The 26,473-nt window shown below is 54.8% G+C and overlaps 2 protein-coding genes across 2 annotated transcripts; both read right to left on the bottom strand.

Moving 5' to 3' along the window:
• Window positions 1-3,966: 3,966 nt before the first annotated feature.
• On the bottom strand, window positions 3,967-14,175 carry LOC110361875 (uncharacterized). Its single transcript, XM_065047078.1, has 19 exons — window positions 14,067-14,175; window positions 13,589-13,668; window positions 13,263-13,388; window positions 13,040-13,119; window positions 12,805-12,925; window positions 12,390-12,479; window positions 11,881-11,985; window positions 11,458-11,626; window positions 11,055-11,152; window positions 10,510-10,659; window positions 10,150-10,304; window positions 9,671-9,815; window positions 9,431-9,568; window positions 9,083-9,259; window positions 8,564-8,719; window positions 8,292-8,393; window positions 7,812-7,914; window positions 7,494-7,553; window positions 3,967-7,402 (listed from the first exon to the last, which is right to left on the bottom strand). Exons 1-19 carry the CDS (start codon window positions 14,173-14,175, stop codon window positions 7,269-7,271), a joined length of 2,298 nt encoding a protein of 765 aa, XP_064903150.1. The 3' UTR covers window positions 3,967-7,268.
• A 3,081-nt stretch (window positions 14,176-17,256) lies between these two features.
• On the bottom strand, window positions 17,257-23,844 carry LOC135577248 (uncharacterized). The gene is made up of 8 exons (XM_065045276.1): window positions 23,630-23,844; window positions 22,911-23,295; window positions 22,563-22,739; window positions 22,044-22,199; window positions 21,772-21,873; window positions 21,292-21,394; window positions 20,974-21,033; window positions 17,257-20,882 (listed from the first exon to the last, which is right to left on the bottom strand). The coding sequence occupies exons 1-8, from the start codon at window positions 23,830-23,832 to the stop codon at window positions 20,749-20,751; spliced, it is 1,320 nt and encodes a 439-aa protein (XP_064901348.1). The 5' UTR covers window positions 23,833-23,844; the 3' UTR covers window positions 17,257-20,748.
• Between the last annotated feature and the right edge of the window lie 2,629 nt (window positions 23,845-26,473).

Below are 26,473 nucleotides of genomic sequence, written 5' to 3'. Positions count from 1 at the left end.
TTCTAGGCCAGCCACTTAAACACACTATGGTGTTTGCGATTTTATGATAATTTTATTTCTCCTTTCCTGAACACAGGACTAACATGCTTACCTTAGCTGATGTGCACTCATCTTGCAAAACTGCAAGTGATTTTTATTCCACATTTTTAAATTGTTGTTCCCATTGAGAAGCTTTCAAAATTTAGATGACTTATTTTGATGACAAAACGTTTTCAGGAATGCAGTATTTTCTGAATGACCAAACAAATTAGGAATAAAGCCTGATACTAAGCTTTAAATGCCTTAGTATATACTTAAAGGAAACAACTAAAATGCCACTGATCTCAAGAATGTCATAATTAAATTTTGGTTTCCACAACTATGCACTTTTTCTTCCTGTGAATTGTATTAACAATAGATAATTCACTCTTTAGGAAATGGTTGTTCAAGTAATTTTGTTGAACAAAAAGTATCTTTGGATAATGTCAACAGGTTAGTATTATGCAGTTCAAGAGTTGAAGTTGCCATTGTCACTTGTATGGGAAAGCTGGGTTTGGATACCATAAAACTCAAAAAGGCAGCAATCCATTCCCCTTTGAGGGGAATATATAAAGAATCTCGAGCAAAATCAACTCAAAATGGGAAATAAGTACATCTGAAGGACAGAAGTATTTTCTTTTAAGTGGGGGACGAAACCTTACATCCACCTGGAGAACAAACACTGACAAGAGAACAGCAGCATAGGCTTTCTTTCTTTGACATGGTGCTTTTACAACCTTGACCTCCAGAAGCTATCCTACGGACAGTATGGTAGATCAGTCCCCAGAACTGGCTGTTCAATGACTGGCTGGCAGAGCCTACCAAAAACCCTGTGAGATACGTTTCCATCATACCTGACATGCAGTGAGCTTGTTTTGATCTAGTGACCCAGAAGCATGACACACCCCTTGAGCTATTCTGTCTCCTGATAACTGTTACTGGTAATGCAAGCCTTCTTCTTGGAAGGTTAATTTTGTATATAGATCAAACACACAGACGAAACAGGCTCCAGCTGGCTGCACAGGATGCTGTACCTGGTGAAGATGGAGCTGCAGTGGCTCCAGATGTGCCTCAGGGATCAGAATACCTGATCCACTTAATTGACAGGCCTCTATGGGTATAGATATCCTTGCATAGCATTCACCAGCACAATAAACCACTGGGGGAACAGAAGCCCACAGCTTTGTGTTGAAATCATCCAAACACATGACCGCCATCAACCCTAGTGAATCTTCACAGAGGTCTTCCTCACAAAGTCTGGCCCAGACACTTCCCAGAAGGACTGGAAGGATACACTCCAGCATGAGTACATAAACTGTATCGCTGTGCTGTGGCACCTGAGATTCCCAGGAACACCCACCTCTTGGTTCAGAGGAGTGTGATTCCTCTTGAGGTGTCCTGGACTGTCTCCTCGCTCAACTGGGGCTTCAGGCACCCCCTTTTCTGACATATTGTGCCTGCATCAGGAGATGCTCCAGATCCGTAAGAACTGAAGGCTGCTGATACCACCTCTTCTGGAAATGGGGAGGAGGGAGAGGGGGGAAGGAAATAGAAGAAATACTGCTTCATTGCTATTTATTACTGAAATGCTCTCTGTTTGGCTATTCCTGAAATCTCTCTAATCATCCACACCAGGCTTTAGGAAGATGCTGCAGAAGAGCCTTGGCTTGTAAGGGCATTTTGGATGTTAATGAGCCCTCTGCTGCCATGCTCCTGAACTGCAGATCCTGAAACAACGAACAAACCTCCAGCAAAGTAAAAGGCAGAAACGATCTCAAGTTTCTGCAGGTGCTTGGGATCCCACAAAGGGGGGATCACTGACACAGCTCTGAAGGAAACAAGCAGTCCGTGTCCCTGGAGGATGGTGAAGCAAAAGCCTGCAGACGCTGGTCACAGGTGGTAAAGGTGATGTGGAGGTGGTTCTGATGCCATGTCAGCCCTTCATGTTTGTTCATCACGAGAATGGCCGAGCCCTGACCCCCAGGGCCTGGCCAAGGAGACTTTTTCTCTCAAATGTTTCTCAAGGCTTTGCCTGTGGTCACTGCGAGGGTATTTGTGTTTGCGATGGGGTTCGGTGCCAAGTGCTGTTGCTTTAACAACAAAGCTGTGGTTTTCTGAGGATTTGGCAATGCCTGTGAGGTCCCCCAAACCCATTCAGCTTCTTTCGTAGGCCTGGCAATGGTCCTCAACCACCTAAGCTGTCTCAGTCACAAGCTTGTTTGAATCCGCAATTTGGATCTGTGCCCCAGCACTCAAATGCACACGTTCCTTCTTCTGCCACCCCAAAATAATAAAAGAAAAAACAATCTATTCCACATTAGCATGACCAGCCCGTGCTCCTCAGGTGTTCTTCTTGCCTTTAACACACTTACTGCTGCGCATAGACCACTCTCTTCCTGCACTGCCATGTCTCTCACTAACCTTTCACTCTTGTCTTCCAGTAATGGGCCAACACTCCAGGAGGTTCATGCTTCCTCCAGGCTCACGGATGTTTCCTGAGATCCGTCCCAGTGTGGGGAGTGTAAGAGAGGAGCAGAGCAGGGTCACCTCATTGGGCATGACTGAGCACAGCCGCCTCCAGCAGCAGCCATTTTGCATCTCCCAGGTACAGCCATGCCCACAAGATGAAAATATCACTGCCATCTATGATTAGCCCAAGAGAGGCCTTTCTTCCTTCCGTGTTCCCTGGAAAATCTTCCTCTTATTCCTCCTCCACTTGCGGACATCAACTGCTTTCCATTTCTGGACTCAGACATTCACTAAATGTAAGGATTCACTAAAGTCACCAGCCATCCCATTGCTTCTCCCTGACACGCCCCAACCCTCTCCCTCACCCCTGCACATGGCCAGTCACTGCTGCTCAGGGCCTCCCACTCTTCAGAAGAGGCCTTGAGCTTCTTGGTTCTTCCTGGCGCCTACCGTAAGCTTCCTCGCTCTCTCCAGAGTTCATGGTGAGCTTTCTTGTCCATAACAGCACCTTTATGACCGTGTCTTACTGAATGCTTGTCTTTTTATGACCATCTGTGCAGCAAGAGTTGTCACAGGAAAGCACCAAATACATAAAACCTGATGCTGAGCAAAATGCTGTAAAGACCTGATGAGTCGCCTCTGTGTCTGTGTCCTTCCTGGAAGGTGTCTGTCCCGAGAAGGGGATCCAGCTTCTGCCATGAGAGGCACATGAGAGTGTCCATGCGCCTGGGCAGGAAAAGGGTGGCATTTGCCAGACCACCCTTCATCTGAACCACTTAGATATCTTCTTCTGGATGGGGAGAGGGGAGCAGGGATTTGTTAGTTTATTGGTGGGTTTGGTTTTTGGTTTTGGTGTTTGTTTGTTTGTTTGTTTGTTTTCGTGCATCTGTGGGGGTTCTGTTTGTTGTGTTTTGTTTTGTTTTGTTTTGTTTTTTGTAGATGGCAAAAACGTTTTATCACAGACATCACAGAATGTTTGGGATTGGAAGGGACCTCGAAAGATCATCTAGTCCAATCCCCCTGCCAGAGCAGGAACGCCTAGGTGAGGTTACACAGGAAGGCGTCCAGGCAGGTCTTGAATGCCTCCAGAGACTCCACAATCTCCCTGGGCAGCCTGTTCCAGTGCTCTGTCACCCTCACTGAGGCACATGAGAGTGTCCATGTGCCTGGGCAGGAAAAGGGTGTCTTTCACCAGACCACCCTTCGTCTGAAACACTTATGTATCTTCTTCTGGATGGGGAGAGGGGAGCAGGGTTTTTGTTAGTTTATTGGTGGGTTTGTTTTTTGGTTTGTAGTGGCAGAGCCCCCCCCACCCTGGGGGGATTGGGTTGTCGCCAGCCTGGCTGAGAGGTGTAACCAGAGACAAAAGAAACTGAATGGGCACCATTAGAAGGTAATAATGAGTGAGCAATGCCAGACACATCCGTGCAGAGCGGGTGGGCAGTACATGCAGCCTATCACGTTATTGTATAGCACGAGTTACAACCAGTCATGTTGTTGTAGGGCACGTGGACAGGGCAGCTTTGCTGTAAAGCTAGCCCGGTCCGACAATAAAGCGAACTCCGTGAACATCACATCGGTGTGTCGGTCCCGTGTCTCGCATGGAAAAAGCAACATTTTGGTGACCCCGACGTGATACTTCGTACCGAAGCAAGATTGTTGGGACGTGAAAACGCGAGGAACGCCACCTGGTAGGCGACCCCAGCCCAGCGCTCGAAGAATAGTGGAAAGTAGGCCTACGGAGAAGCAGGTGACATAGGAAACACGGCATCCGTGGAAGAAAAAATAATAATGAAAAGTATTCTGCAGCTGTCTGCACGAACAGGAAGGTATTTTGAAAAAGACGCGTTAAAGCGCCTGCTCCGATTCGCCCAGTGGAAGGGGTGTGTCCGTTCGACGGACGGATTTTTTAATCCCGGTACATGGGGGGACATAGGGACCGAACTATTGGAAGCGGTAGCAAGGGGGACCCACGAGGCTCGCGACCTCGCCGGACCTTGGCGGGAGGTCAGGGAGTTGATGCAGGAAGTCTCAGAGGTGCCAGAGTTGTGTGCTGTGCCCCCAAAGCCGCCCACCTCGAGCTGCATCCCCTCTGAGTACTCCGAAAAATCAATACTGCTGTTATGTCCCATATCAGATCTGGAGATCTGGAGCGGAGAGCAAATTATACACTCTGCACCCTTTGAGCCATCGCCTGCCTCCGATGACGAACGGCAGCAGCCAGCAGGTTTCAACAAGCCCAGACAAGTTAATCCAGCTGAAGTACCATTGCCAGCGGACCAGGACTCGATGGAGCAACAGGATGAAGCACCGCAGAATCGCCCTGACTTCCAGGAGGAGAGCCACGTGCAGAGCCTGAAGGACTTACTGAGATGGCAGGAGAGCCAGATGCAAGAAGTTCTAAAAGCTATGAAACAACTAGATGGCGGTAACAGTAAAATCTCACAGTTAATAGCATATAAAAAGGCGTCAGATGTGATTAAGGACCGGCTGGAAGCAATTGTCAGGGAATGTGAAAAACAGGGAAAACAGGAAAGGGAGGGGGCGGAATTAGACCTCACTCCTGAGGAGCTCCGTATTAAAAGGGAGCGAATACAAAAATGGGCTAGACAATGTGTTTAAGATGGGATGTGGTTTGTAAGAGAAGTAGATGAATGTTTGAGATTGCGATATGGAAAAGGGCTGGAAACTTGAGTTAGATCAGTTTGCAAATATGCGTTGACTTACTGATCCACAGGGAAACACAAGGGAATTGTATAGCAGTGATAGTAATGATAATTTGGGTGCTGCCCCTGTGCATCAGGGTAGATATATTCCTCGAGATCATCCTTATAATGCAGGGCAACGTCGGCAAGGGGTAATCAGAGATGCAACAATTGAAGGGATCATGTTACTTGGTAGTATTATAGCAATGCCAGTCACATAGATAATAGAGGACAAAGGCAGTGGTCGTCCTTTGATTGGAAAACGGTTAAGCAATTGCAAAGTGCAGTTATGCAATATGGTATGGATAATAAGCACGTGATGCAGCTAATCAATTCAATTTTCAAGGGGCAAGTACTAACTCCAACAGATATTAAGGCATTGATGGTGTTATTGCTTCCTCCAATGGGATATTTGCTGTTGTTGGACAAGTGGCAGGGGAAGGTGGAATTGGCAGTATTAGAAAATGTTCATTTACTAGCTGATGATCCATTGCCATTAGCCAGCATGGACCAGTTAATGGGTCGTGGGCGATATGCGGATGGTGCCACTCAGGCAGCTCTTAATCCAAGGATTTTGCAGCAAACACAAGGGCTTGCTCTGGCAGCAGTGAAAGAGTTACCAAATATAGGTAACCCTGTGCCACTCTGTTCTACAATAAAGCAGGATCCTGGGGAACCCTATATGAAGTTTGTGGACCATTTAAAAGAAGCTATAGATACCTCTCCTAACCTGACTCCAGAGGCAAAAGCGTCTGTGGGGAAAGATTTGGCCATGATGAATGCAAACGCCCAATGCCAACAGATGTTAGCCGGTTTGGGAAAAACTGCTTCTCTAGCAGAGATGGTGGAAGCTTGCACACGGGTACCAATTATGCAACAGGAGGTAGAAAAGGCAAAAATACATGCCCAAGCCCACGCTGTGGCCTTGGCTGCAGCACTTATGCCTGCAATGAAAGGTTGAAGCCCTTCTTCTTGTGGCCTAGCATGTTTCACTTGTGGACAGACAGGACATCTTAAAAGAGACTGCCCTCAATACACTCAGCAGCATTACAAAAATGACATAACTGCCCAGTTAATCTGGTAGCAGATTCTCTTTATGTTGTGGGAGTTGTACAAAGAATACATAGAACTCTTTTGCAGCGAGTTTCCAACTCCTTGTTGCATTGTTAGATTTGTGGAATGTGTTAGATTATAGGACAGCACCAGTATTTATAATGCATATAAAAAGCCATACTAACATACCAGGTGGTCTGGTTGAGGGAAACAGCATTATAGACAAACTTGTGGCAGTAACGGATATATCTCCTTTTGAACAAGCCAGACGAGCTCACAAATTCTTTCATCAATCCTCAGCATCACTCTGAAAACAGCTTGCACTTACCTAGGAACAAGCTTGAGCCGTTATTGCAGCTTGTCCTGATTGTGCCCACGTAGTGCCTCTCCAACAAAAGGGAGTAAATCCTCGGGGCTTGAGCCAGGTCAGTTATGGCAAACTGATATTACTGAATTTGCACCACTTTGCCAACAAAAGTACATTCATGTGTCCATAGATACCTGTTCAGGACTGCTGTGGGCTACAGCTTTGACCATAGCAAATGCAAAAGCTGGGACATCGGAGATGAGTGCAGGCAGGCTGACACACTGCAGGGCTGAGGTGCCTCCCATCCTTTGGGAGTGGCAACAGCAGGTGAGAGAGACACTGTGACTCCTGCCTCTGTGTGTAAAAGGGGCAGACTCTGTCTCTGAGCATCCCTGGGTACATAAGGAGTGCATGAGGCCAGCTCAGATGTGGACACCCGAGAGAAGCCTGCTATTTCCACGTGTGACTCGAAGAACAAACCCCATGGGCCCAGTGGACTTCATCTCCGCTGCCTTGGACGGGCTCATTGCCAGTGCTTCTGTCTGCTCCATCACCCTTGCCTGTGATTCTGGGTTGTGCTCTCCAAAGTGCCGGTGCACTCAGAGACGTTCTGGGGTCCTTGGAAAAGGCAGATGTCAAACCCAGCTTCAAGAAGGGCTCTTTATTAAAATCCAGCCACTCTCCTGAGAAGAGCTGCTCCTCCACACGGCTCAGCATCAGCGGCAGCACAGGGCTCGCAGGGTCCATCGTGGCCTTGGCTGCTCCCTCGAAGAGCTCAGGATGATGATGACAGTTTGAGCTACCAGGGAGCGGATGGAGGGCTCATGGTCTTCTGCCAAGGTCTGAAGGGCTGCAAGAGAAAGAAGCAGAGTTGAGATGACCTCCCACGTCTGCAGAGACCCCCAGGCATTCCCTCTCGACCATGCTTCCTCCCTACTCACCGCTGCAGATCTCAGCCAGCTTCTTCTTGCTTGGATTCCTCAGGTGCCGTGCAGCGAGCCCTGGGCACAGAGTTGCGTCAGCCCCTGCTCCCTCCCCTCATCAGGGCTGTCCCCAGGGAAGAGCAGGGGCCAAGATGGTGGGACTGAGCAAGGCGGGAACCGTGGCCACCTGCGTGGGCAGGACTGGGAGAGGGAAGCCAATGCCCTGCACGGGGCAGCCGGGGCTCTGGCAGCCACAGGGCTGCTCCTTGCTGCCAGGGCAGCGGCGAGGACTGGGGCCAGGCTGCCAAGAGAGGGACCCTGGGGACTGTGACCCACCGATGAACCTCACGGCCGCCTCTCGCAAGCTGGCCTGAGCATCCTTCAGGTACGACAGGCTCTGAATCAAGAATTCTTGAGCTCTCCTCCTGTCCTGCTTCAGCTGGAGAGAGCACAAGGGGATGGGCACGTCACTGTCCATTCCCAGTTGGCTGGACCAGTCCCCGCTCCCAGACCCAGCCAGTCCCTTTCCCCCCCGGCCATTCCCATGTCCCAGCCAGGATATGTGGGGTGAGACTGAAAGAGAGACACAGGTTGAGGTGTCCCAGGGTTGCTGAGAGCCCTCCCTCCCGCTGGGTACGGGAAGGGCAGCGGGGCAGAGAGAAGAGCCCTTGGGGGCTCTGTTCTCGAGGACAGGGCACAAGGATGCAGGTCCAGGCTGCAGCAGGGCAGGCGAGGCACATGTGCAGAGCCTACAGCCCAGACATGTGGGGCAGCCCTAGTCCCGCCTGGGCCCTGAGCCTTAGGGGTTGTCCTCACCAAGCTCTCTCCAATCTGCCATGTCTGCTGTGTCCGCACTAGGTGCTTGAGTGGTTTCCACTTGAGGAGCTCTGCGGCAGCAAGAAGGGCTTCCCCAGCAGCCTGTGGAACATCAGAAGCTTGGAGATGGCACCCCGGTCTGGAGCAGGAGACCTTGTGTCTCCCTCCTCTGGGACTTGGGCTGATTCTGCCCTTAGGGAGCTGGGACATGCCCTGGCCCAAACGTCCAGGGGTCTCTTCCCCGCATCAGTGCTGAGCTTTGAAACGTGTACCTTGGCCACGCTCTGCGTTTGGTCACTCAGCCGGAAGAAGAGAGGGAGCAGGCCAAGCCGCACCATGTTCTTCATCTCCCTCTTGTCGTTCCCCACCGCCATCATCATCAGGTCTCTGAAGAGGCTGATGGAGCTCTCTCTCAGCTGGCTCAGCTCCTGGGAGGGAGAAGCACAGTAGGACTGGAGCACCAGCAGCTCTCTGCCCGTGGTGAGCAGAAGCTCCAGCATGGCTGATGTGAGGGGAGATGCTCCAGGGCGGCATTCTGCACGCTGGAGTTGTGGGCCAGATCTGCTGTCCTGGGTCCGTGAAAGGCCACTCAAGAGGCTTGTTCTGGGAGTGCCTGTTCCTCCAAGTGCCCCCCCAGCCAGCCAGCATCCCCCACCAGCTTCAGCAGCCACGGTGGGAAGAGCTGCGGGAGCAGCTGTCAGGGAGAAGCTGTGCTGGGCTGCGCAACACAGAAGCCATCCCACAGGAGCCCAGGGCCACCCGTGGGGCTCAGGCTTCCACATCAGCCTTACGTCATCCAAGAGGGGCAGGAGGAATTCCGCCATCTGCACGGCGATGTGGCTGGCCTCCCTCCTCTCCAGCTGAGCCATGATGGTTCTGAAGACCAGCAGAGCCTTCGTGGTGGCAGCCTTATAGCCAAACAGCAGAACCCTCATGAGGTCTGGCAGGATGACCTTCATTTTTCTTGCCTGTGTGAAGAAAAGAGTTTCCCTTTTGGGACCAGCTCCGTGCCTGGAAAGCTCCCCAGGCAGCCAGCAGGCTCCACCACGGAAGGGAGGGCCTTTGGAGCAGTCAAGCCCTCACCCCCTGGCCCAGCCCTCGGCTGCCAACATGGTTCCCCTTGGTGACACCCTACACACCATCTCGTCTCTCTCTGACAGTGTCATGATGGCCCTGAGCACCAGGGAGAGCATGGCTGGCCTTTCTTCCTTCAGGAACCTGAAGTCTAGGTAGGTTGCAGCAAACGCCCTGTCTCCCAGATCTCTGCTGGCCAGCATCTGAAAGCAGAGCAGCAGTGAGCGACCGGCAGAGCTGGTGGGGCTCCTGGTTCCTAGCGCAGCCCAGGCACAGGGCAGCGGGGGCTTTTTCCGGTAACTCACGGCCAAGCGAACGAGGCAGTAGTCCTCCAGGTGTGTGCAGAAGAGCCTGCTCTTCAGGTCCCAGAGCTGGCTGAGCAGCTCCTTCAAAATGTTCCGCACAGTCTGGGGCACGGAGAACATCGCCTCCCACAGTGCCAGGGCAGTGCTGCAAGCCAGAGCGCTCTGTCAGCAGGGCAGCCTTGGCCACAGCAGCGTGGCCGCGCTCAGCCCTGCAGGATGCTTGGGCTGCCCTGGGCAGCAGCAGAGGGCTGAGCTGGTGCTCCCTGTGGGGTGGGCAGGAGTGTGGGGTGGGCTCAGGCTTGCTTGTTCAGCTTTGCCTGCTGTGGGCCTGGCTGACCCCCTGGGCTGGAAAGCATGGTGGGATGGAGGGTCCTGCTCCTCGGGTGTGTCCTGCAGGATTCCTCGGCTCTGGCAGCCAGAGCGTCTCCAGGCCCCTCTCCCCACAGGGAACAAGCCCTCGTGGCTTTTGGGGACAGTACCTGTCTCCTCCTGGAGCGACCTGCAGCAGTGTTGTCACCACCTCCTGAGGGCATTTGTCAGCCATGGAGACCATTAGGGACTCCACGCTCTGCCGGGCTGGGACCGACTTGATGCATCCCAGGGTTTTGTGGATGCAGCTCGTGATCTTTGGCACCTGGAGGGGACACAGGTGAGGGTGGCGCAGCCACTGGAGTGCGGCCATTTCCTCAGCTGCCCTTGCCATCCCTCTGTGCCGCCTTGAGGTGGCTTCAGGTGCCCGGGACACCGGGGTTTGGGAGGAAGAGAGGGATGGAGTGAGGAACAAGGCCTGACAGGCCTGAAGGGCAGGGCAATCCAGCAACAGGCCGTAGGGCACTTACATCCACCAGCCACAAGTCAGGGTTTCCCCTGACCATGTCCAGCACGTTTCTGGCCGCCTCCTTGTCAAAGGTGCTGGAGTCGGTCGTTGCCTCGATGAACACCCGGACAATGTCTGACCTCTCAGAAGGCTGGAGGTACTCCGCAAAGGACTAAGGGAGGAAGGGAGGCAGCGCAGCCATGTCACACTGAGGGCCCTGAAGCTGCTGCTTAGCTGGGCAGTGCCAGCAGCCCTGCAGAGGCGCCCGGCAGTGCTGGCGGCAGCGCCCGCAGCAACGCTGGCAGCAGGGGCAGCAGTGACTGTTGGGGTCACGGGCACAAGGTGCGGACCCTGCTGCCAGGAGGGCTTGCTGGTGGCCAGGAGGACGGGGGCCGCTGCTGGGATACTGGAGCGCAGCCCTCGCATGGTCCCTGCTCGGGGACAGCAGGAAGCCTCTCAGCAGGGACAGGGAGGCCACGCCAGCCCGCTGATTGTGGACGCCTTCGCTCTCACCATTCCCCTGCTGATGCCACGGCCAAGAGTGCCAGCAAGGAGGGAGCTCGTTACCTCGATAATGTGAGTGGCGCTGGGCGAAGTGCGCAAGGAGGTGGTCTCGGCTTCCCAGTCCCCTTGGAGCTGTGTATTCTCCTCTGTCAGTGTCGCACCTGAAGAGCGGGGCAAACACAGAAGAGTCGACAAGATGCAGCAGCTTCCCCAGTACTGGGAGAGATGGGAAGATGCGGCGTGAGGCTGCCGTCCATGCTCCTGAGGAGCAGCTGAGCTACATGGGACCGTCGAGAGCCTGGGAGAGAGCGCGGGGGTCAGGAGTAGAGGAAGGGCAGTGCTGGTGACAAGGTGGTGCCTCCAGCAAGCAGCAGAACTGTCTGTTGCAAACTCGTCAGGAAGACGAGCAGAGCTACTGGGTGATGTTGGTGTGCAGGGGGATGCATCCCACCACAGCTTCTCTTACAGTGTTGCTGATACTTGAATTGGAAGAGGAGACAAAGAGCGTCCAAAGCCAAGTGGCCGGTCTCTTCTTCCTTGAAGGAGAGGAGTAGCAGGAGATGTCCCAGCAGCTGTCCAATGATTGGCATTTGCATCTCTGCACGGGAGGCGTGTCTCTCCTCATTGGGATCGGCCTGGGCAAGGGATGAGGAAGAGCAGAGGGCTTGAGGGCACCTGGGGCCAAAGCCCTGAACCCATGTGTGTGCCCAGGGTTGCATCCAGGTGGGTCAGAGGTTTGCGTGGCCCTGCGGAACCCGGCTTGCCCAAGAGCCCCATGAGGGGAAAGCTGCCAGACCTGTGCTCCGTCCGGGCTCCTTGGGCAGCCCCGGCCGACACAGGACTGGGGCAGAGCTGGCTCCTGGCAGAGCAGGGTGTGCCTGGTCATTACCTTCAGTGAGGAGTAGTTGGCCAGCAAGAAGCTGAGCACCCTCATCCTGCCCACGGCCCTCTCACGCACAGATGCCCTCTCAGAGGTGGTGAAGGTCAGGAGCATCTGGGGAGAGAGAAGCTGCTGGTGAGCCCTGGGAGCAGCCACTGCTCCAGCAGAAGCAGCAGTGCTCAAGTCCTGGGCTGGACTCGCCCAGTCCATTAAGGCTTCCTCTGATCTGGAGCAAAGCCTGTAGTGGTTTCGTGCCCTGGGGTCCCTGGCAGGCTTGGGACAGATGCCCCAGGCCAGCCCTCTAGCCAGGCAGGAAGGCAGATGCCAGCCTGTGTGGCTGGCCACTGTGCTGCGGAAGAGCCTGGTGGGCAGCCCCTGGTTCGCCCGGGGAGGTGGGCACCACCCTGCAGTGCCCTCTCTGCATGGCACGGGGTGGGACTGTCCACTCAGCAGTGGACACCCCGTCCCACAGGGAGAAGAACAGCCCTTGTCAAGCCTGCTCTTTGTACATGCCAGACCTGGAAGATACTCTGCATCTTCTCGTTGACTCTGGAGGCAGGAGAGTTGAGCACCAGTGCAGATAGCATGGTGTCCATGCCTTTCATGGTCTGCAAGGAAGACAACGAGTTGTGGCCATGTTTCCTGCTGTCCCTCTCACCCCCGGGACACTGAGCTGGAGTCCCAGCACCAAGGTAGGACTCGGGGGCTGCTTTGCTGTGCCTGGGAGAGGCCCAGGGGCAAACAGTGTGCTGTGGGCAGGGCAGCCTGTGGCACTGGACGTGGCCAGGCCCACAGGAATGGGACGACGGGACGAGAGTGGGAAAGTAATGTCGAGACCGTGCCCTGCCTTGCATCTCTGGTCATAGCACAGGACAGGGTGACCAGGGAGCAGCCCCGAGGGACCGGAGCTCCAGTAGGTCACCCAGCACTTACCGTGAAGTACAGGAAAGGTTTCAGGTCCTGCATTTCCTCTTTTGGAGGAAGCAGGAAGATGCCGGAGAAGCACACTTGGAGGAGGCCTATCTCTTTGCCCTCCAACACCGCCTCTACGAAGCTGCAAAGAGAGAGGGGCCGGTCGGACACGGGTGCGGGGAGCAGTGCCTGGAGGCCTCGTGCAGGTGGACCTGGGGCTCTGGGGCAGGAGTCCCCAGGAGGGATGGGCAGGTACCTCATTTCGGTCATGGCAAACATGGCGCTCCGCCACACCGCTGTGTGCAGTTGGTCCCTGGGCTCTTCTTCCAGCAGCACCTGCAGAGCACAGCCAGGATGAGACCCGGCAGCTTGCCAGCACCCAGTGCCAGCAGCCCCTTGCCCTGCCCAACGCTGTCCTCACAGGGCGCCGCTGCTGGGGGCCTTGTCCCCTTCCCCGGAGCCACCGGCTATCCCCTCACCTTGATATTCTCTGCCAGTTTGTATCTCTGGCAGAACAGCTCTAGGCCCTGGCACAAGCTGTTGTACGTTGCGGCTCTGAAGAGCACAGCGATGCTTTTAAGGAACTGGAGCTTCCATTCCTCGTCCTGGCAGCCGGGGGACAGAGAGACAAACAGGGAGCATGAGATGGGGACACACGGTCAGCGGCACCGCAGCACTGGGGGTGCAGTGCCGGATGGAGAGCTGGCAGAAGCAGCTCTGCCCAGCCAGCGCCCCCCAGCAGCCCCGCAGCAGAGCCCCTGTCGGCAGACGCCAGCTCAGCCGCCTTCCAAATGGCCGCACTTACCTTTTCTGGGCTGCTGACAAAGGCCCGGATGACGTCCACATGTTCTGGTTCCAGCTGGTACACTGGTAACCAGCTGGCATCTAAGAAAGGAGGAGAGCAGGGAGGGCTACAGAGAGGGTGCGCAGGCAGGAGAGAGCAGAGGAAGGAGCTCTGCCCCCCCTCCAGCCCTGTGCCCGCTGCCCTGGCACAGTCTTCCCCTGCGTGTCAGTGCTGAAGGGTGCCTGGCAGATGGGCTGCGATGATGGAGCCAGGCAGGATGCGGGAAGCCTCCAGCGCAGCGGCTGAGGAACTCGCTTCAGCCCGCAGAGGCTGAGCTGGGGCTGGGTCCTAGCTCAGAGCAGCGCTGGCATTCAGGTGGCATCATGCCCACCACCCGTGGGACGCCCCTGCCAGCGTGCGGGGAAACGTGATCCTGGCGTTGAACAGGGAGCACTCGCTGGCCCCCACCCTTTCCAGAAAATCAGGGCCCCTCACTCACCCATCTCCAGTTGCTGGGCCAGGCATAGCTCATGGGACTCCACTGGAGAGCTGCTCTCCTGAGGAGCCCTGTCCTCCTTCAGGGCCACCCTGAGAAGTTTCTCTGCCATCTTTCGGGTTTGAGGAAAGAGGCTGGGCTGGTGAAGGGGGAAGCTTTGGCGCGACACCACGAGCCTGCCTGGGGCAGAGGGCAAAGACGTGGGTTGTGCTCGAGGAGTCCTCGCCACGAGTCTGCCGGGGGCAGAGGGGAGTCTGCCGGGGGCAGCTAGAATTAGGATATGGTTGGATGCGATGATCTTAGGGGTCGCTTCCAACCAAAAGAAGTCTCCGATTCTCCAATTCTCTGAGAGAGGTGGGCTGTCGCTCGGGGGCTACTCGCCGTCTCCGTGCTCGCACACCCTCTCCTGTCACCGTCCTGCCGGACAGTGTGGGCTGGGGCCCGCAGCTGCGCTGAGCACGTGCGGTGCAGTGGTTGTCACCAAGTGAGGTCACAATGGGCCCCACTGTGACCCTGCACCTGGGCAGGGAGGGGCAGGGTGTCCCGTTGGGAGGCACAGGCCAGCTCAGCCCTGGGCACCTGGGTGTTCTTGGGGTGTCTCCAGGCCCCCCATTGCCCTCATGTCCCCTCGGGACCTCCCTGTTGCCCTCCACGGTGTCCCAGTGCCTCGTGTTCAGCTGGCTGGCTGCTCAGAATAGCAGCGAAGCTGCTCCTTTGGTGGCTCTGTAGAGATTTCTAGGGCTTTCCAAGGGTGGGTAGCACAGAGGGTGGTCTTTGTTTCAGGTGTCTGCTGTCTCACTGCTTACAGAAGCTCTCAGTGGCTTGAGGATAAACTAACCATGTAAACACGTGACAAAGTGTTGGAGCTGGCCGAGCATGAAAGGAGAAACCCAGGTGGTGAAGGGCTGAAAAAGGTGGAAAGGCTGAGGTACTAAATGCCTTCTTTGCCCCAGTCTTTAATACTCAGAACAGTTGTGCTCCAGGTACCCAGATCTTGAGTAACATCACTCGTCACTTACAAGAAAACCGTATGATCAAGCCTAGTCAACATGGGTTTATGAAAGGTTTGACCAACCTGATGTCGTTCGACAAGAAGACGACCCAAGCAGTAGCTGAGGGAAAGGCTGCGGATGTTGTGTACTTAGACTTCAGTAAGGCCTTTGACACCATAACGCACAGCATTATCCTGGAGAAGCTGCAGCTCATGGGCTGGGTGGGTAGACTCTGCGATGGATAAAGAATTGGCTGGAGGGCTGGGCTCTTTGGGAGTTGTGGTGAACGGAGGCAAATCCAGTTGGTGGCCGGTCAGGAGGGCTGTTCCCCAGGGCTCAGTACTGGGGCCAGTTCTGTTTAATCTCTTTATCAGATCTGGATGAGGGGATTGAGTGCACCCTCAGTAAGTCTGCAGATGACACCAAGTTGGGTGGGAGTGTTGATCTGCGGGAGGGTTGGATGGCTGTACTGAGGGACCTGGACCAGCTGGATGGTTGGGCTGAGGCCAATTGTATGAGGTTTAACAAGGCCAAGTGCCGGGCCCTGCACTTGGGTCACAACAACTCCATGAACGCTCCAGGCTCAGGGGAGAGTGGCTGGAAAGGTAAAGGACCTGGGCGTGTTGGTGACAGTGGCTGAAGATGAGCCAGCGTGTGCCCAGGTGGCCAAAAAGCCCACCAGCATCCTGGCTTGTATCAGGAATAGTGTGGCCAGCAGGACTAGAAAAGTGATTGTGCCACTGTACCGGGCACTGGCGAGGCCCCATCTTGAATCCTGTGTTCAGTTTTGGGCCCCTCATCATCAGAAGGACATTGAGGGAGCAGAGAGTGCAGAGGAGGCAATGAAGCTGGTAAGGGGCTGGAGCACAAGTTGTGATGGGAGCGGTTGAGGCAGCTGGGGCTGTTCAGCCTGGAGAACAGGAGGCTCAGGGGAGACCTGATTGCTGTTTGCAACCGCCTGAAAGGAGGTTGTAGCAGGAAGGGTGTTGGTCTCTTCTCCCAAGTAGCAAGTTATAGGACAAGAGGAAACGGCCTCTAAGTTGTGCCAGGGGAGGTTTAGATCGGATATTAGGAAAAAATTCTTCCTGGAGAGGGTTGTCAGGCATTGGAGCAGGCTGCCCAGGGCAGTGGTGCATTCACCATCCCTGGAGCGGTTTAGAAGGCATTTAGACGAGGTTCTTGGGACATGGGTTAGTGCTAAAGTTGTGTTATGGTTGAACTCAATGAACCTGAGGGTCTCTTCCAACCAAAACGGTTCTCTGGTTCTATTTTTGTTTTGCATTGCCCCAGAGATACTGAAAATGCCCAAGGGATCAGTTCATGGGAAGGAGTAAGCAATGAGAATGTTTCTTCGGTTGACATCTCTCTATGTTCTTAGAATCACAGAATGTCCAGAGTAGGAAGGCACCCACAAGGATCATCGAGTCCAACTCCTGTCCCTGCACAGGACAACCCCAAAATTCACACCATCTCTCAAAGGAAGCAATGTGGAAAAAAAAACAACAAACAATGCTTCCCAAAAAGGGAATCTTGCCTATTCTGAAAAATAAATACAATTATTTCAATCAAATAATGTCTATGAGGAGACCTTTTTGAAAAACTTTTGCCAGCTACTCAGATACAGACACATGTATAAAGGGTGAGTGTCACGAGGATGGAGCCAGGCTCTTCTCGGTGACAAACAATGATAGGACAAGGGGTAATGGGTACAAACTGGAACACAAAAGGTTCCACTTAAATTTGAGAAGAAACTTCTTCTCAGTGAGGGTGACAGAACACTGGAACAGGCTGCCCAGGGGGGTTGTGGAGTCTCCTACTCTGGAGGCATTCAAGACCTGCCTGGACACATTCCTGTGTACCCTCATCTAGGCGTTCCTGCTTCGGCAGGGGGATTGGACTAAATGATCTTTCGAGGTCCCTTCCAATCCCAAACACTCTGTGATGTCAGTGATAAACCATTTTTGCAAACACCAAAACCAAAAACCAAACCCACCTATAAACTAACAAAAAACCTGCTCCCCTCTCCCCATCCAGAAGAAGATATCTAAGTGGTTCAGATGAAGGGTGGTCTGGTAAAAGCCACCCTTTTCCTGCCCAGGCACATGGACACTCTCATGTGCCTCTCATGGCAGAAGCTGGAACCCCTTCTCGGGACAGACACCTTCCAGGAAGGACACAGACACAGAGGTGACTCATCAGGTCACAAGAGTGAAAGGTTAGTGAGAGACATGGCAGTGCAGGAAGAGAGTGGTCTATGCGTAGCAGTAAGTGTGTTAAAGGCAAGAAGAACACCTGAGGAGCACGGGCTGGTCATGCTAATGTGGAATAGATTGGCTTTTCTTTTTTATTTTGGGGTGGCAGAAGAAGGAACGTGTGCATTTGAGTGCTGGGGCACAGATCCAAATTGCGGATTCAAACAAGTTTGGGACTGAGACAGCTTAGGTGGTTGAGGACCATTGCCAGGCCTACGAAAGAAGCTGAATGGGTTTGGGGGACCTCACAGGCATTGCCAAATCCTCAGAAAACCACAGCTTTGTTGTTAAAGCAACAGCACTTGGCACCGAACCCCATCGCAAACACAAATACCCTCGCAGTGACCTCAGGCAAAGCCTTGAGAAACATTTGAGAGAAAAGGTCTCCTTGGCCAGGCCCTGGGGGTCAGGGCTCGGCCATTCTCGTGATGAACAAACATGAAGGGCTGACATGGCATCAGAACCACCTCCACATCACCTTTACCACCTGTGACCAGCGTCTGCAGGCTTTTGCTTCACCATCCTCCAGGGACACGGACTGCTTGTTTCCTTCAGAGCTGTGTCAGTGATCCCCCCTTTGTGGGATCCCAAGCACCTGCAGAAACTTGAGATCGTTTCTGCCTTTTACTTTGCTGGAGGTTTGTTCATTGTTTCAGGATCTGCAGTTCAGGAGCATGGCAGCAGAGGGCTCATTAACATCCAAAATGCCCTTACAAGCCAAGGCTCTTCTGCAGCATTTTCCTAAAGCCTGGTGTGGATGATTAGAGAGATTTCAGGAATAGCCAAACAGAGAGCATTTCAGTAATAAATAGCAATGAAGCAGTATTTCTTCTATTTCCTTCCCCCCTCTCCCTCCTCCCCATTTCCAGAAGAGGTGGTATCAGCAGCCTTCAGTTCTTACGGACAAGTTAATCCAGCTGAAGTACCATTGCCAGCGGACCAGGACTCGATGGAGCAACAGGATGAAGCACCGCAGAATCGCCCTGACTTCCAGGAGGAGAGCCACGTGCAGAGCCTGAAGGACTTACTGAGATGGCAGGAGAGCCAGATGCAAGAAGTTCTAAAAGCTATGAAACAACTAGATGGCGGTAACAGTAAAATCTCACAGTTAATAGCATATAAAAAGGCGTCAGATGTGATTAAGGACCGGCTGGAAGCAATTGTCAGGGAATGTGAAAAACAGGGAAAACAGGAAAGGGAGGGGGCGGAATTAGACCTCACTCCTGAGGAGCTCCGTATTAAAAGGGAGCGAATACAAAAATGGGCTAGACAATGTGTTTAAGATGGGATGTGGTTTGTAAGAGAAGTAGATGAATGTTTGAGATTGCGATATGGAAAAGGGCTGGAAACTTGAGTTAGATCAGTTTGCAAATATGCGTTGACTTACTGATCCACAGGGAAACACAAGGGAATTGTATAGCAGTGATAGTAATGATAATTTGGGTGCTGCCCCTGTGCATCAGGGTAGATATATTCCTCGAGATCATCCTTATAATGCAGGGCAACGTCGGCAAGGGGTAATCAGAGATGCAACAATTGAAGGGATCATGTTACTTGGTAGTATTATAGCAATGCCAGTCACATAGATAATAGAGGACAAAGGCAGTGGTCGTCCTTTGATTGGAAAACGGTTAAGCAATTGCAAAGTGCAGTTATGCAATATGGTATGGATAATAAGCACGTGATGCAGCTAATCAATTCAATTTTCAAGGGGCAAGTACTAACTCCAACAGATATTAAGGCATTGATGGTGTTATTGCTTCCTCCAATGGGATATTTGCTGTTGTTGGACAAGTGGCAGGGGAAGGTGGAATTGGCAGTATTAGAAAATGTTCATTTACTAGCTGATGATCCATTGCCATTAGCCAGCATGGACCAGTTAATGGGTCGTGGGCGATATGCGGATGGTGCCACTCAGGCAGCTCTTAATCCAAGGATTTTGCAGCAAACACAAGGGCTTGCTCTGGCAGCAGTGAAAGAGTTACCAAATATAGGTAACCCTGTGCCACTCTGTTCTACAATAAAGCAGGATCCTGGGGAACCCTATATGAAGTTTGTGGACCATTTAAAAGAAGCTATAGATACCTCTCCTAACCTGACTCCAGAGGCAAAAGCGTCTGTGGGGAAAGATTTGGCCATGATGAATGCAAACGCCCAATGCCAACAGATGTTAGCCGGTTTGGGAAAAACTGCTTCTCTAGCAGAGATGGTGGAAGCTTGCACACGGGTACCAATTATGCAACAGGAGGTAGAAAAGGCAAAAATACATGCCCAAGCCCACGCTGTGGCCTTGGCTGCAGCACTTATGCCTGCAATGAAAGGTTGAAGCCCTTCTTCTTGTGGCCTAGCATGTTTCACTTGTGGACAGACAGGACATCTTAAAAGAGACTGCCCTCAATACACTCAGCAGCATTACAAAAATGACATAACTGCCCAGTTAATCTGGTAGCAGATTCTCTTTATGTTGTGGGAGTTGTACAAAGAATACATAGAACTCTTTTGCAGCGAGTTTCCAACTCCTTGTTGCATTGTTAGATTTGTGGAATGTGTTAGATTATAGGACAGCACCAGTATTTATAATGCATATAAAAAGCCATACTAACATACCAGGTGGTCTGGTTGAGGGAAACAGCATTATAGACAAACTTGTGGTAGTAACGGATATATCTCCTTTTGAACAAGCCAGACGAGCTCACAAATTCTTTCATCAATCCTCAGCATCACTCTGAAAACAGCTTGCACTTACCTAGGAACAAGCTTGAGCCGTTATTGCAGCTTGTCCTGATTGTGCCCACGTAGTGCCTCTCCAACAAAAGGGAGTAAATCCTCGGGGCTTGAGCCAGGTCAGTTATGGCAAACTGATATTACTGAATTTGCACCACTTTGCCAACAAAAGTACATTCATGTGTCCATAGATACCTGTTCAGGACTGCTGTGGGCTACAGCTTTGACCATAGCAAATGCAAAAGCTGGGACATCGGAGATGAGTGCAGGCAGGCTGACACACTGCAGGGCTGAGGTGCCTCCCATCCTTTGGGAGTGGCAACAGCAGGTGAGAGAGACACTGTGACTCCTGCCTCTGTGTGTAAAAGGGGCAGACTCTGTCTCTGAGCATCCCTGGGTACATAAGGAGTGCATGAGGCCAGCTCAGATGTGGACACCTGAGAGAAGCCTGCTATTTCCACGTGTGACTCGAAGAACAAACCCCATGGGCCCAGTGGACTTCATCTCCGCTGCCTTGGACGGGCTCATTGCCAGTGCTTCTGTCTGCTCCATCACCCTTGCCTGTGATTCTGGGTTGTGCTCTCCAAAGTGCCGGTGCACTCAGAGACGTTCTGGGGTCCTTGGAAAAGGCAGATGTCAAACCCAGCTTCAAGAAGGGCTCTTTATTAAAATCCAGCCACTCTCCTGAGAAGAGCTGCTCCTCCACACGGCTCAGCATCAGCGGCAGCACAGGGCTCGCAGGGTCCATCGTGGCCTTGGCTGCTCCCTCGAAGAGCTCAGGATGATGATGACAGTTTGAGCTACCAGGGAGCGGATGGAGGGCTCATGGTCTTCTGCCAAGGTCTGAAGGGCTGCAAGGGAAAGAAGCAGAGTTGAGATGACCTCCCACGTCTGCAGAGACCCCCAGGCATTCCCTCTCGACCATGCTTCCTCCCTACTCACCGCTGCAGATCTCAGCCAGCTTCTTCTTGCTTGGATTCCTCAGGTGCCGTGCAGCGAGCCCTGGGCACAGAGTTGCGTCAGCCCCTGCTCCCTCCCCTCATCAGGGCTGGCCCCAGGGAAGAGCAGGGGCCAAGATGGTGGGACTGAGCAAGGCGGGAACCGTGGCCACCTGCGTGGGCAGGACTGGGAGAGGGAAGCCAATGCCCTGCACGGGGCAGCCGGGGCTCTGGCAGCCACAGGGCTGCTCCTTGCTGCCAGGGCAGCGGCGAGGACTGGGGCCAGGCTGCCAAGAGAGGGACCCTGGGGACTGTGACCCACCGATGAACCTCACGGCCGCCTCTCGCAAGCTGGCCTGAGCATCCTTCAGGTACGACAGGCTCTGAATCAAGAATTCTTGAGCTCTCCTCCTGTCCTGCTTCAGCTGGAGAGAGCACAAGGGGATGGGCACGTCACTGTCCATTCCCAGTTGGCTGGACCAGTCCCTGCTCCCAGACCCAGCCAGTCCCTTTCCCCCCCGGCCATTCCCATGTCCCAGCCAGGATATGTGGGGTGAGACTGAAAGAGAGACACAGGTTGAGGTGTCCCAGGGTTGCTGAGAGACCTCCCTCCCGCTGGGTACAGGAAGGGCAGTGGGGCAGAGAGAAGAGCCCTTGGGGGCTCTGTTCTCGAGGACAGGGCACAAGGATGCAGGTCCAGGCTGCAGCAGGGCAGGCGAGGCACATGTGCAGAGCCTACAGCCCAGACATGTGGGGCAGCCCTAGTCCCGCCTGGGCCCTGAGCCTTAGGGGTTGTCCTCACCAAGCTCTCTCCAATCTGCCATGTCTGCTGTGTCCGCACTAGGTGCTTGAGTGGTTTCCACTTGAGGAGCTCTGCGGCAGCAAGAAGGGCTTCCCCAGCAGCCTGTGGAACATCAGAAGCTTGGAGATGGCACCCCGGTCTGGAGCAGGAGACCTTGTGTCTCCCTCCTCTGGGACTTGGGCTGATTCTGCCCTTAGGGAGCTGGGACATGCCCTGGCCCAAACGTCCAGGGGTCTCTTCCCCGCATCAGTGCTGAGCTTTGAAACGTGTACCTTGGCCACGCTCTGCGTTTGGTCACTCAGCCGGAAGAAGAGAGGGAGCAGGCCAAGCCGCACCATGTTCTTCATCTCCCTCTTGTCGTTCCCCACCGCCATCATCATCAGGTCTCTGAAGAGGCTGATGGAGCTCTCTCTCAGCTGGCTCAGCTCCTGGGAGGGAGAAGCACAGTAGGACTGGAGCACCAGCAGCTCTCTGCCCGTGGTGAGCAGAAGCTCCAGCATGGCTGATGTGAGGGGAGATGCTCCAGGGCGGCATTCTGCACGCTGGAGTTGTGGGCCAGATCTGCTGTCCTGGGTCCGTGAAAGGCCACTCAAGAGGCTTGTTCTGGGAGTGCCTGTTCCTCCAAGTGCCCCCCCAGCCAGCCAGCATCCCCCACCAGCTTCAGCAGCCACGGTGGGAAGAGCTGCGGGAGCAGCTGTCAGGGAGAAGCTGTGCTGGGCTGCGCAACACAGAAGCCATCCCACAGGAGCCCAGGGCCACCCGTGGGGCTCAGGCTTCCACATCAGCCTTACGTCATCCAAGAGGGGCAGGAGGAATTCCGCCATCTGCACGGCGATGTGGCTGGCCTCCCTCCTCTCCAGCTGAGCCATGATGGTTCTGAAGACCAGCAGAGCCTTCGTGGTGGCAGCCTTATAGCCAAACAGCAGAACCCTCATGAGGTCTGGCAGGATGACCTTCATTTTTCTTGCCTGTGTGAAGAAAAGAGTTTCCCTTTTGGGACCAGCTCCGTGCCTGGAAAGCTCCCCAGGCAGCCAGCAGGCTCCACCACGGAAGGGAGGGCCTTTGGAGCAGTCAAGCCCTCACCCCCTGGCCCAGCCCTCGGCTGCCAACATGGTTCCCCTTGGCGACGCCCTACTCACCATCTCGTCTCTCTCGGACAGTGTCATGATGGCCCTGAGCACCAGGGAGAGCATGGCTGGCCTTTCTTCCTTCAGGAACCTGAAGTCTAGGTAGGTTGCAGCAAACGCCCTGTCTCCCAGATCTCTGCTGGCCAGCATCTGAAAGCAGGGCAGCAGTGAGCGACCGGCAGAGCTGGTGGGGCTCCTGGTTCCTAGCGCAGCCCAGGCACAGGGCAGCGGGGGCTTTTTCCGGTAACTCACGGCCAAGCGAACGAGGCAGTAGTCCTCCAGGTGTGTGCAGAAGAGCCTGCTCTTCAGGTCCCAGAGCTGGCTGAGCAGCTCCTTCAAAATGTTCCGCACAGTCTGGGGCACGGAGAACATCGCCTCCCACAGTGCCAGGGCAGTGCTGCAAGCCAGAGCGCTCTGTCAGCAGGGCAGCCTTGGCCACAGCAGCGTGGCCGCGCTCAGCCCTGCAGGATGCTTGGGCTGCCCTGGGCAGCAGCAGAGGGCTGAGCTGGTGCTCCCTGTGGGGTGGGCAGGAGTGTGGGGTGGGCTCAGGCTTGCTTGTTCAGCTTTGCCTGCTGTGGGCCTGGCTGACCCCCTGGGCTGGAAAGCATGGTGGGATGGAGGGTCCTGCTCCTCGGGTGTGTCCTGCAGGATTCCTCGGCTCTGGCAGCCAGAGCGTCTCCAGGCCCCTCTCCCCACAGGGAACAAGCCCTGGTGGCTTTTGGGGACAGTACCTGTCTCCTCCTGGAGCGACCTGCAGCAGTGTTGTCACCACCTCCTGAGGGCATTTGTCAGCCATGGAGACCATTAGGGACTCCACGCTCTGCCGGGCTGGGACCGACTTGATGCATCCCAGGGTTTTGTGGATGCAGCTCGTGATCTTTGGCACCTGGAGGGGACACAGGTGAGGGTGGCGCAGCCACTGGAGTGCGGCCATTTCCTCAGCTGCCCTTGCCATCCCTCTGTGCCGCCTTGAGGTGGCTTCAGGTGCCCGAGACACCGGGGTTTGGGAGGAAGAGAGGGATGGAGTGAGGAACAAGGCCTGACAGGCCTGAAGGGCAGGGCAATCCAGCAACAGGCCGTAGGGCACTTACATCCACCAGCCACAAGTCAGGGTTTCCCCTGACCATGTCCAGCACGTTTCTGGCCGCCTCCTTGTCAAAGGTGCTGGAGTCGGTCGTTGCCTCGATGAACACCCGGACAATGTCTGACCTCTCAGAAGGCTGGAGGTACTCCGCAAAGGACTAAGGGAGGAAGGGAGGCAGCGCAGCCATGTCACACTGAGGGCCCTGAAGCTGCTGCTTAGCTGGGCAGTGCCAGCAGCCCTGCAGAGGCGCCCGGCAGTGCTGGCGGCAGCGCCCGCAGCAACGTTGGCAGCAGGGGCAGCAGTGACTGTTGGGGTCACGGGCACAAGGTGCGGACCCTGCTGCCAGGAGGGCTTGCTGGGGGCCAGGAGGACGGGGGCCGCTGCTGGGATACTGGAGCGCAGCCCTCGCATGGTCCCTGCTCGGGGACAGCAGGAAGCCTCTCAGCAGGGACAGGGAGGCCACGCCAGCCCGCTGATTGTGGACGCCTTCGCTCTCACCATTCCCCTGCTGATGCCACGGCCAAGAGTGCCAGCAAGGAGGGAGCTCGTTACCTCGATAATGTGAGTGGCACTGGGCGAAGTGCGCAAGGAGGTGGTCTCGGCTTCCCAGTCCCCTTGGAGCTGTGTATTCTCCTCTGTCAGTGTCGCACCTGAAGAGCGGGGCAAACACAGAAGAGTCGACAAGATGCAGCAGCTTCCCCAGTACTGGGAGAGATGGGAAGATGCGGCGTGAGGCTGCCGTCCATGCTCCTGAGGAGCAGCTGAGCTACATGGGACCGTCGAGAGCCTGGGAGAGAGCGCGGGGGTCAGGAGTAGAGGAAGGGCAGTGCTGGTGACAAGGTGGTGCCTCCAGCAAGCAGCAGAACTGTCTGTTGCAAACTCGTCAGGAAGACGAGCAGAGCTACTGGGTGATGTTGGTGTGCAGGGGGATGCATCCCACCACAGCTTCTCTTACAGTGTTGCTGATACTTGAATTGGAAGAGGAGACAAAGAGCGTCCAAAGCCAAGTGGCCGGTCTCTTCTTCCTTGAAGGAGAGGAGTAGCAGGAGATGTCCCAGCAGCTGTCCAATGATTGGCATTTGCATCTCTGCACGGGAGGCGTGTCTCTCCTCATTGGGATCGGCCTGGGCAAGGGATGAGGAAGAGCAGAGGGCTTGAGGGCACCTGGGGCCAAAGCCCTGAACCCATGTGTGTGCCCAGGGTTGCATCCAGGTGGGTCAGAGGTTTGCGTGGCCCTGCGGAACCCGGCTTGCCCAAGAGCCCCATGAGGGGAAAGCTGCCAGACCTGTGCTCCGTCCGGGCTCCTTGGGCAGCCCCGGCCGACACAGGACTGGGGCAGAGCTGGCTCCTGGCAGAGCAGGGTGTGCCTGGTCATTACCTTCAGTGAGGAGTAGTTGGCCAGCAAGAAGCTGAGCACCCTCATCCTGCCCACGGCCCTCTCACGCACAGATGCCCTCTCAGAGGTGGTGAAGGTCAGGAGCATCTGGGGAGAGAGAAGCTGCTGGTGAGCCCTGGGAGCAGCCACTGCTCCAGCAGAAGCAGCAGTGCTCAAGTCCTGGGCTGGACTCGCCCAGTCCATTAAGGCTTCCTCTGATCTGGAGCAAAGCCTGTAGTGGTTTCGTGCCCTGGGGTCCCTGGCAGGCTTGGGACAGATGCCCCAGGCCAGCCCTCTAGCCAGGCAGGAAGGCAGATGCCAGCCTGTGTGGCTGGCCACTGTGCTGCGGAAGAGCCTGGTGGGCAGCCCCTGGTTCGCCCGGGGAGGTGGGCACCACCCTGCAGTGCCCTCTCTGCATGGCACGGGGTGGGACTGTCCACTCAGCAGTGGACACCCCGTCCCACAGGGAGAAGAACAGCCCTTGTCAAGCCTGCTCTTTGTACATGCCAGACCTGGAAGATACTCTGCATCTTCTCGTTGACTCTGGAGGCAGGAGAGTTGAGCACCAGTGCAGATAGCATGGTGTCCATGCCTTTCATGGTCTGCAAGGAAGACAACGAGTTGTGGCCATGTTTCCTGCTGTCCCTCTCACCCCCGGGACACTGAGCTGGAGTCCCAGCACCAAGGTAGGACTCGGGGGCTGCTTTGCTGTGCCTGGGAGAGGCCCAGGGGCAAACAGTGTGCTGTGGGCAGGGCAGCCTGTGGCACTGGACGTGGCCAGGCCCACAGGAATGGGACGACGGGACGAGAGTGGGAAAGTAATGTCGAGACCGTGCCCTGCCTTGCATCTCTGGTCATAGCACAGGACAGGGTGACCAGGGAGCAGCCCCGAGGAACCGGAGCTCCAGTAGGTCACCCAGCACTTACCGTGAAGTACAGGAAAGGTTTCAGGTCCTGCATTTCCTCTTTTGGAGGAAGCAGGAAGATGCCGGAGAAGCACACTTGGAGGAGGCCTATCTCTTTGCCCTCCAACACCGCCTCTACGAAGCTGCAAAGAGAGAGGGGCCGGTCGGACACGGGTGCGGGGAACAGTGCCTGGAGGCCTCATGCAGGTGG

The sequence above is a fragment of the Columba livia genome, chromosome Z, assembly GCF_036013475.1.
Source record: "Columba livia isolate bColLiv1 breed racing homer chromosome Z, bColLiv1.pat.W.v2, whole genome shotgun sequence".
Lineage (NCBI taxonomy): Eukaryota > Metazoa > Chordata > Aves > Columbiformes > Columbidae > Columba > Columba livia.
This window is presented reverse-complemented; position numbering and strand designations above follow the sequence as displayed.

Excerpts from the sequence above, each read along its gene's own strand:
- LOC110361875 (XM_065047078.1), bottom strand. The coding sequence starts at position 14,175 with ATGGCAGAGAAACTTCTCAGGGTGGCCCTGAAGGAGGACAGGGCTCCT. Across the intron at positions 12,480-12,804 it reads AACCTTTCCTGTACTTCACG|ACCATGAAAGGCATGGACAC; the intron begins GTAAGTGCTGGG and ends TCTTCCTTGCAG. Across the intron at positions 8,394-8,563 it reads AAACGCAGAGCGTGGCCAAG|GCTGCTGGGGAAGCCCTTCT; the intron begins GTACACGTTTCA and ends GATGTTCCACAG.
- LOC135577248 (XM_065045276.1), bottom strand. The coding sequence starts at position 23,832 with ATGGCCGCACTCCAGTGGCTGCGCCACCCTCACCTGTGTCCCCTCCAG. Across the intron at positions 23,296-23,629 it reads GTCGCTCCAGGAGGAGACAG|CACTGCCCTGGCACTGTGGG; the intron begins GTACTGTCCCCA and ends TCTGGCTTGCAG. Across the intron at positions 22,200-22,562 it reads TCCTGCCCCTCTTGGATGAC|GAGCTGAGCCAGCTGAGAGA; the intron begins GTAAGGCTGATG and ends TCTCCCTCCCAG.